The following is a 9,530-nucleotide window of genomic DNA, read 5'->3' on the forward strand; positions in this document are numbered from 1 at the left end:
GTGACTTGTACTTATTCAGCACTTTATCAAGTCCAAACCCCCAAAGCGCGTTAAACTACATTCAGTTATTCACAAGTTCCCCAACACACATATCTGTTTTCATGACTTGTGGGGACTTTGCATTGGTTTCCATTCATTTTCTGCAGCCTGACCCTCACCTTAGCCATCGCATACTTAACCCCGGATGCAAAAACAGCATTTCTCCTCCTGTGGACCAAGAAAATGTCCCCGCAAGGAGCAGTGGTCCCCCACAACCTGCTGAATGTGTGTCTGAACATTGTTCAGACAAAAACAGTTTTTGTGAATGAAATAAATAAAAAATTTATTACCTATTTATATTACCTAAATATATTTTCAAGCATGTTATTGTGGTACAAAAACAGTGTATTCCTGGTTCATGTGTGTGATTTTATACTTCTATCATCTTGACTGAGGTATTAATTATAATATCGCCTTAAAATTAGTCATGAGAGACTGTACATTAGATGCACATTTAATGTTCCTGTGATACACAACATAACTCATTTGCATCTACATAAACCATGTTTAAGTGAAAAACAGCAAATCTGCTGCAGAATAAGAATGTTCTAACTAAACTGTCAAATTCCCAGTTTCAACTGGTTGTTACATTTAATATTTTTTAAAATGATGTCTTGAAATCTATAAATTCCTCTTCATTCCTCTTTACATTTTAGTATTTCAACATACTAAAATGTATATTAAAATGAAAGTGTTTAGTCCAGATGGCAAGCAGAGAAAATGCATGTTTAGCAGTTACTGAAGCAACTCAGCATTAGTTTTATGCAGGCCACTCGGTTGTGAAGGGTCATGTAGGACTTATTTTTGAAATCTCAACATGAAATTTTTATCAGAAAAGGGAACAGAGACTAAATTGTCTCTCCCATATTCCTCTCTTTTGATTACAGTGTTTGCCTGTCATTTTCCCCTGCAAGATGTTCCATCATTACTTCTCCTGAGTCCCACTCCTGTCGAATTGCTGATGAAGTGCATGAGTTGTTCATTGCTGAGTTTGGCAATGCATCATGTGGAGTAGATGAAGTAGATTAAAGAGCAAAGGACTGAGCACACGTCCTTGAAGAACCCCCAAACTGAAAGTAACGCTTCAATCACACAGCTTCCTTAAAATATACTGCCACATAGATATTTTCAAGCTGAAGACCAGACTGTTGCAGGACTGGCAGACATAGATGTGACTCAGGGAGTTGGAGGAGAGACACGTTTTAAGCAGTCTATTAATTTAAGATTGTGTGAGGTGCGTTTATAACTCATACTGTAGGCAGATCACGTCATTTCCTTGATCCACCGTTTGAATTTTACATGTATTTCAAGCTTTCTTGAAATACATTGCCACATAAATATTTTCAAGCTGTTAAATGATTTAATAGTAGTCATAATTCTTGCTAATAATCAGCTTCATTCTTTGGTGTAAGAAGAAATATTTGATGTGGTAAAACCTCATAAATGAGTAGATTGGACGGAGAGTTTATTTTTATTAGTTACAAAAGTTAAAAATGACAGAACACAAAGATTCGACTGTAGCAGGATTGGCAACTAAAAAGAAATTACTTGAACCAACCTAAATGAATTGCTTCAATCAGTAACAAGTAATTCAATTAGGTTTATCCCACTTAATTTATTAAGTTTAACCAAGTCAAGTTTTTATGTCTATCCAACTCAATATATTATGATCATTTAACTCAATTCATTAAGTTCATCCAGTTCAGTTTATTAAGATTTTAACTGAATTCATTAAGTGTGCTTAAAATGACAAATTTAAGTCAGTCTTACTCAAATCATTTAGTTTACTTCAAATAAAGAAGGAAACTAATAAATGATCTTTTTTTTTTTACCAGGGTTCTTAGGCCTTTATTTGAGAGTAGTTGTAGGAAAGTGGGCAATGACAGAGAGGGAAGCTAAGGTCATCAGGCTGGAAGTGAACTTAAACATCTGAGTTGACTTTCTGTAGAGTTAAAGAGATTCTAATTATTGATTAGAAAACAAATGATTTGAGTAAGAGTGACTTAAATTTGTCATGTTAAACACACTTAATGAATTAAGTTATAAAAAGGTAGTAAAATGAGTTGGATGAACTTAATGAATTGAGTTTGTCAGACATAGGATACAAAACTGCCATTGAACTCAATTGTTTCAAGTCAAAGTAAAATGTTTAAGTTAATGGACGTTGCTTAGATTTGTAACTTTTAAGTTAATTGAACACAAAAAAGTGAGTTGTCATCACTAAACCAAATGAATTAAATGAGATTAATATAAATAAGTCCATAATATGAACTGACACTTTTTAGAGAGTAAATCTGTTGTATGTTCTTGAAAACTCTGGAGCTTCACAGAGCAGTAAAATAATCTGCTAGTGACTCACCGATAATAATAACCAGGAGGCTGCGGTTCCTCTTTTCCTTTTCTCAAAATAAGTTCAGGTATTTTGTCCAGACAGTGGTCTCTGCAGGACATTTTCAACATTGGTTATTACAGTCTAAAGTGCTACATTAATATTCTTACAATACGTCGGTTTACTTTGTTTTACTACAGATATTTCTTATTTGACACAGACCCCTCTGTCCGTCAGCTTGTCTTTGGTGTCGGAGAGATCGGCTGCCAGGCTGCCTACATCATGAGCTAAAAGTAATTAAAGTATATTATTAGAGAAAAGCAGAAAAGCTTAATAAAATATATTCATTTAACTTTAGCTTAAAAAGTTGGAAGAAATAAATTAATGCATTTCTTCCTCCTGCTGCTGATGTTTTTATCTGGACCAGTTTGGAGCGGTTCGTAGAGTCACCATGTTTTACTCTCTGTTTTAATTTGACCTGTTAATAAATTGGTTCCTTTGTTCTTGTTCCTTCAGTCATTTAGAGACAGAAATGTGAGCTTAGAGATATTTTTAAACTTTTAAAATCATTTGTGTTTTCTTCAGGGGTTCTGATTATTTCAAAATGCCAAGAACTGAAACAAAACTGATCTAACCAAAATAAGAAACTAACATAAAATAATTATGAAACTAGAATCAAAGTAAACTAAAAAAAAAAAAAAACCTAATATCCTAACAGTGTGCACTTATTTATCTCTTTGATAGCTTACGTCCACCAGGCTGGTTTGGTGGGGTAACATTAAAAGAGACCACACAAGGATGTTCTGACTTCAAGGAAAATGACTTTAGTAAACTATACTAAAGAAATAAAACCTGGAAAAAGAACAAAGAAAGAAATGAACAAAGAAAGAAATGAAGGAAGGAACTTCATTTTTTCTCAGTGATTCATAATTTCTTTTTCAGAAGTAATCTGTAATCTGAATGATCACCAGAACCTGAAGAAAAAAAACAAAAAACAAAATGACATTTCCAGAATTTGAAAGTTTACTATTTAATTGTATTAAAAAGCCGGCCGCAAAAAATTACAACATACAGATCCAACTTTTCAAGTTAATGTCATCAGTACAACACTTTCCAACGCCATCATGATGATGGAAAAAAACATAATGCAGTTTTTTGTCCTTGTGGTTCCTGAGAAATAATACAAAGGGGTCAAAAACAGAATCTCTTCTCACTGTCATACTTAAAACAAGTCTTGTGGTTTTTTCTTCTGTTTTCTTCTGTTCTGAGCTGTTTCTTTCTTTATTTGATGTTTTTAGCGCCACCTTTTGGATTTTCAACATTGGTGTCATTACAATCAGGCCTTCATGTTTATATTCACAGAGACCACTAGAGGGCAGTCACAGACAACAATGCGGTCAAGCATACAGCAGAGCAAACTAAACTTAGTCTCAATTGTAAAGTTAACATACGGATATTTTTTTCCCCTTTTGCGTTCCCTCGCAATAATGTACTGATCAGTTCATGCGGCTCAAATGAATATTGTAAGCTTTTTTTTACGGTGGGCATCGTACTTTCTGCTGTTACATAAGGTTTTTCTGTGTATGCTAATATCTCGTTGTGAAATATCTGAAGTTTTGTATCTTTTACTTCACGATAAAAATGCACCACAAACCTAAACAGAAACTTTCCATAAGTAGAAAAGAAAGAAAATAATATGTTCAGACTATTTGGACTACATCTGAGTTATATTAAGTCATCTGACAGTTTTGATTGTGTTTTGTGTGTGTGTGTGTGTGTGTGTGTGTGTGTGTGTGTGTGTGTGTGTGTGTGTGTGTGTGTGTGTGTGTGTGTGTGTGTGTGTGTGTGTGTGTGTTGGTCTGAATGGTTTTAAGTTTTCACGTGCATTTCCATCTAAACCTGATACAAACAGACATAAACACGCAGTGAATAAATCGATTTTCAATCATTTTTTTTTGCACCAAAGGGTTGATAATGAACAGGTTTTCACTGAGGCTCCTCAAATGTTTATACATTTGAAATTTTAAATCGACATTTGTGACTGTATACAAAGTAGACCAGGAAATATTGCAGTAAACATATTGCCAAGTAACGCAAAAGAAACATTTTTCCCTATGTCCCCTAGGGGGCTCCGTACTAACACACTCCCAACATTAGATTGGATCCTTTTCACAGACCCATTGAAAAGAAGCAGAACATTTCCGGTCATTCCATAACACATTATCATAATTCCTGATATGCACACAGTCCTCTTCCCCCCACTGTGGGTCTCCACCACCATTATCAGGCTGTGGGGTCGCCCAGTATTTGGTAAGTCTGCAAACAAGAAAACAATTTCACACCTTATCTTTAGCATTTTAAAATGATAAGAACTTTGACATTCTAAGCTCATCAGGGGGCCATGGAGCCATTTGGTCAAGTCCTTTTTTTTTGTCCATTAAAGTGGCAGTATTATGTATTTTTCAGGCAAAATTTCATCAAGAATTTGATTTAAAAAAAAATGATTTTCTAACTTTGATTATCTGCCCCTCCAAACATCTCTGCACAGCCATGCTCCACAGCAACAACAAAAACAGACATCAACACCACTACTGATGTTTCACTGAGACCCTTACAAAGCTGCTGTTTGCTTCCAATTTTAGCATCAGATTTAGGAAGCTGCTGAAGGGAAATTCCACCTCATTTTTTATTACCTTAATCTGCTCTAGTTTAAAAGTTACTGTACATGAACACTTCAAACCTGGACTCACTACTGTAGGTAACGTTAAATTAAATAAAACCATTGAGTAACAAAACAATACTTTAGAAATTCATCTATTTTTACAAGCATAGACACATATAAAGCAATATTTTAATGTTTCCAGATGTTAAAAACGATAAATTGAAAGTGCACTGTGTTATAGACTGGCCTATAATCTTAAATTTGTCCCAACTTTGTAAACTTAGCTACTAGCTGAGATGGAGGTAATGTTACCTCCATCTACCAGGTAACATTACCTACTGGAAGTTAACAGTAATGAGGAAGGATTGATGGAGGAGTTCTTCATTTTTCTAAGAGTATATTGAGTTTCTACTGTGATGTTGCTGTTGTAAAGATCAACGTTGCTGCTGTGGAAAAACATTTTCAACAATTTCTATCAAGACAGTAACAGTAAAGTGAAGCAATAACAGCAAAGGAGATTGAAAATGTAAAATAATAATAAAAAAACATTCACACAGACACTTGTATACTTAATTTTTTTCTCTTTGGCTCTTAAGAGCCAAACCCCTGAAACAGCTAAAGGCAACACATGATCTTTGTGAATCCTAAATACCAACTGTTTTGGAGCAGTAGAACTGGAGCTCTTGCCATCAGCAATGAATAAGGAAAAAAGTGGAAAACTCACAGCTGGGACAGCGGAGTGCCATCGACCCACATCCAGGATCCCTCAGTTTCTTTATCATTCAAACCAATCCATGTTTCTTTATTGGTGAACGTAGAAAGAAATGTCTGTCAATTGAAAAAGATGTAATGCAACATATCACGACAAAAGCCAAAGTAAAAAATATTTTTGTTCTATTAAAGGTTTCAGAATTTATTCACCTACTAATTAAAACATTTTTTCTAAATAATACAACTAATCCCTCTTTATCTTTAACTGTTTGTATCTCTTTAAGGCCAGTTCTACACTTCTTACAAACATAAATGAATCTCTCACTGAAAAATCACATCACCTGTTCATCATCGTCATTTATCACCACCAGATCTCCTCCTCTGGTCCTGCAGTCCGCTCTGCCTTCATCCCAGGAGCCAGACGATGCAGAGAGGAAATAACAAGAACAGCTGAACATGCTCCATCCTGCAGGACAGGTTTTATCTAAAAGATAAAAGAATATCTTTTATTAAACACTGCTTACTAATTATGATGGTAATAGGAAGTCAACTTTGCTTAATCACCCATTTGTCAAGTCATTAAAATTGGAACAATAAACAGATTATTTGGAGGATCCAGTAACAGTTAAAAAGACATAAAATACCAGCAGATGGAGGAGGAGGCAATAAGTGAAACCCTGCAGGAAGGAACTAAAGCCTGCATTATAAAGATCTGTCTTTATAAAATAAGGTTTTCTCACAAACTCCTAAAGACTTACTTTTCTTCAACAAACTCTGGAGCCTGCTCATCTCGTTAGACATTTCCGTGAGGGTTGCGTTCAGACGGTCTCTTTCTTCGGTCATGTCAGAAAGCCGGTCATTGCTGACCTGGAGACGATCCGTCAGCTTGTCTTTGGTGTCGGTGAGATCGGCTGCCAGGCTGCCTACATCATGAGCTAAAAGTAATTAAAGTATATTATTAGAGAAAAGCAGAAAAGCTTAATAAAAACTATTCATTTAACTTTAGCTTAAAAAGTTGGTTGTAAAGCTGAGAATAGTTAAACCACTCTAGATTTTGATGACAGAATAATTTCTGCCTTTAAAAATAAAGAACAAGTTGATGAGAGTTAAACATATGACAACAAAACTCACAGAAAACACCAAGGCTGATGAGTCCAATCAGCAGGAAAACATTCAGGATCCCCAGAGAGATGATAACACCCACATAGAGCCTCTTCTTGGATCTGCCAGAACCTTCACAAAGGAAATACATTTCAATGACATTCATTTCTGCCACATAATAACAACAAAATATATGCATGCTTCTCTTTCTCGTGTTGTTCTTACCTTCATTTTTTGTAACGGGAATTTGGCAGACCGTTTTCACAGGATCAGGGTTCATATAGATTTCCTCCATTGCTTTGACAGATGCTGAACTTTTGGTTGAATCTGCAGCAAAACCAGAAGTTTATGCGTATTGTGGAACTGAGTTTGACATGAGAAGGAAGTTACAAGTTCTGAGAAAGATAAATATGGTGAGTGACTTGTACTTATGCAGCACTTTATCAAGTCCACACCCCCAAAGCGCGTTAAACTACATTCAGTCATTCACAAGTTCCCCCACACATATCTGTTTTCATGACTTGTGGGGACTTTGCATTGGTTTCCATTCATTTTCTGCAGCCTGACCCTCACCTTAGCCATCGCATACTTAACCCCGGATGCAAAAACAGCCTTTCTCCTCCTGTGGACCAAGAAAATGTCCCCACAAGGAGCAGTGGTCCCCCACAACCTGCTGAATGTGTGTCTGAACATTGTTCAGACAAAAACAGTTTTTGTGAATGAAATAAATAAAAAATGAATTACTTATTTATATTACCTAAATATATTTTCAAGCATGTTATTGTGGTACAAAAACAGTGTATTCCTTGTTCATGTGTGTGATTTTATACTTCTATCATCTTGATTGAGGTATTAATTATAATATCGCCTTAAAATTAGTCATGAGAGACTGTACATTAGATGCACATTTAATGTTCCTGTGATAAACAACATAACTCATTTGCATCTACATAAGCCATGTTTAAGTGAAAAACAGCAAATCTGCTGCAGAATAAGAATGTTCTAACTAAACTGTCAAAATACCCAGTTTCAACTGGTTGTTACATTTAATATTTTTTAAAATGATGTCTTGAAATCTACAAATATGAGCTCATTCCTCTTTACATTTTAGTATTTCAACATACTAAAATGTATATTAAAATGAAAGTGTTTAGTCCAGATGGCAAGCAGAGAAAATGCATGTTTAGCAGTTACTGAAGCAACTCAGCATTAGTTTTATGCAGGCCACTCGGTTCACTAAATGATAGCTGCAGGATGTGGAGGGTGACATAGGACTTATTTTTGAAATCTCAACATGAAATTTTTATCAGAAAAGGGAACCGAGACTAAATTGTCTCTCCCATATTCCTCTCTTTTGATTACAGTGTTTGCCTGTCATTTTCCCCTGCAAGATGTTCCATCATTACTTCTCCTGAGTCCCACTCCTGTCAAATTGCTGATGAAGTGCATGAGTTGTTCATTGCTGAGTTTGGCAATGGATCATGTGGAGTAGATGAAGTAGATTAAAGAGCAAAGGACTGAGCACACGTCCTTGAAGAACCCCCAAACTGAAAGTAACACTTCAATCACAGAGCTTCCTTAAAATACATTACCACATAGATATTTTCAAGCTGAAGACCAGACTGTTGCAGGACTGGCAGACATAGATGTGACTCAGGGAGTTGGAGGAGAGACACGTTTTAAGCAGTCTATTAATTTAAGATTGTGTGAGGTGCGTTTATAACTCATACTGTAGGCGGATCACGTCATTTCCTTGATCCACTGTTTGAATTTTACATGTATTTCAAGCTTTCTTGAAATACATTGCCACATAAATATATTCAAGCTGTTAAATGATTTAATAGTAGTCATAATTCTTGCTAATAAACAGCTTCATTCTTTGGTGTAAGAAGAAATATTTGATGTGGTAAAACCTCATAAATGAGTAGATTGGACGGAGAGTTTATTTTTCTTAGTTACAAAAGTTAAAAATGACAGAACACAAAGATTCGACTGTAGCAGGATTGGCAACTAAAAAGAAATTACTTGGACCAACCTAAATGAATTGCTTCAATCAGTAACAAGTAATTCAATTAGGTTTATCCCACTTAATTTATTAAGTTTAACCAAGTCAAGTTTTTATGTCTATCCAACTCAATATATTATGATCATCTAACTCAATTCATTAAGTTCATCCAGTTCAGTTTATTAAGATTTTAACTGAATTCATTAAGTGTGCTTAAAATGACAAATTTAAGTCAGTCTTACTCAAATCATTTAGTTTACTTCAAATAAAGAAGGAAACTAATAAATTATCTTTTTTTTTTTTTACCAGGGTTCTTAGGCCTTTATTTGAGAGTAGTTGTAGGAAAGTGGGCAATGACAGAGAGGGAAGCTAAGGTCATCAGGCTGGAAGTGAACTTAAACATTTGAGTTGACTTTCTGTAGAGTTAAAGAGATTCTAATTATTTATTAGAAAACAAATGATTTGAGTAAGAGTGACTTAAATTTGTCATGTTAAACACACTTAATGAATTAAGTTATAAAAAGGTAGTAAAATGAGTTGGATAAACTTAATGAATTGAGTTTGTCAGACATAGGATACAAAACTGCCATTGAACTCAATTGTTTCAAGTCAAAGTAAAATGTTTAAGTTAATGGACGTTGCTTAGATTTGTAACTTTTAAGTTAATTGAACACAAAAAAGTG

The 9,530-nt window shown here is 34.9% G+C and overlaps 1 protein-coding gene across 1 annotated transcript; it reads right to left on the reverse strand.

Annotated features, from left to right (window-relative positions):
* Nucleotides 1-3,379: 3,379 nt before the first annotated feature.
* On the reverse strand, nt 3,380-7,222 carry LOC106925596 (CD209 antigen-like protein C). The gene is made up of 6 exons (XM_015000043.2): nt 7,068-7,222; nt 6,873-6,974; nt 6,500-6,676; nt 6,083-6,225; nt 5,755-5,858; nt 3,380-4,684 (listed from the first exon to the last, which is right to left on the reverse strand). The coding sequence occupies exons 1-6, from the start codon at nt 7,135-7,137 to the stop codon at nt 4,522-4,524; spliced, it is 759 nt and encodes a 252-aa protein (XP_014855529.2). The 5' UTR covers nt 7,138-7,222; the 3' UTR covers nt 3,380-4,521.
* Between the last annotated feature and the right edge of the window lie 2,308 nt (nt 7,223-9,530).

Source organism: Poecilia mexicana, unplaced genomic scaffold (genome assembly GCF_051168715.1).
Source record: "Poecilia mexicana isolate PSO_F unplaced genomic scaffold, ASM5116871v1 scaffold_2, whole genome shotgun sequence".
NCBI lineage: Eukaryota > Metazoa > Chordata > Actinopteri > Cyprinodontiformes > Poeciliidae > Poecilia > Poecilia mexicana.

What these genes read in the sequence shown, in the direction of transcription:
- LOC106925596 (XM_015000043.2), bottom strand. Translation starts at nt 7,137, where the DNA reads ATGGAGGAAATCTATATGAACCCTGATCCTGTGAAAACGGTCTGCCAA. An exon ending in CCAGAGTTTGTTGAAGAAAA is followed by an intron (nt 6,226 to 6,499) that starts GTAAGTCTTTAG and finishes TTTATCTTTTAG; the next exon opens with ATAAAACCTGTCCTGCAGGA. An exon ending in GGCACTCCGCTGTCCCAGCT is followed by an intron (nt 4,685 to 5,754) that starts GTGAGTTTTCCA and finishes TCTTGTTTGCAG; the next exon opens with ACTTACCAAATACTGGGCGA.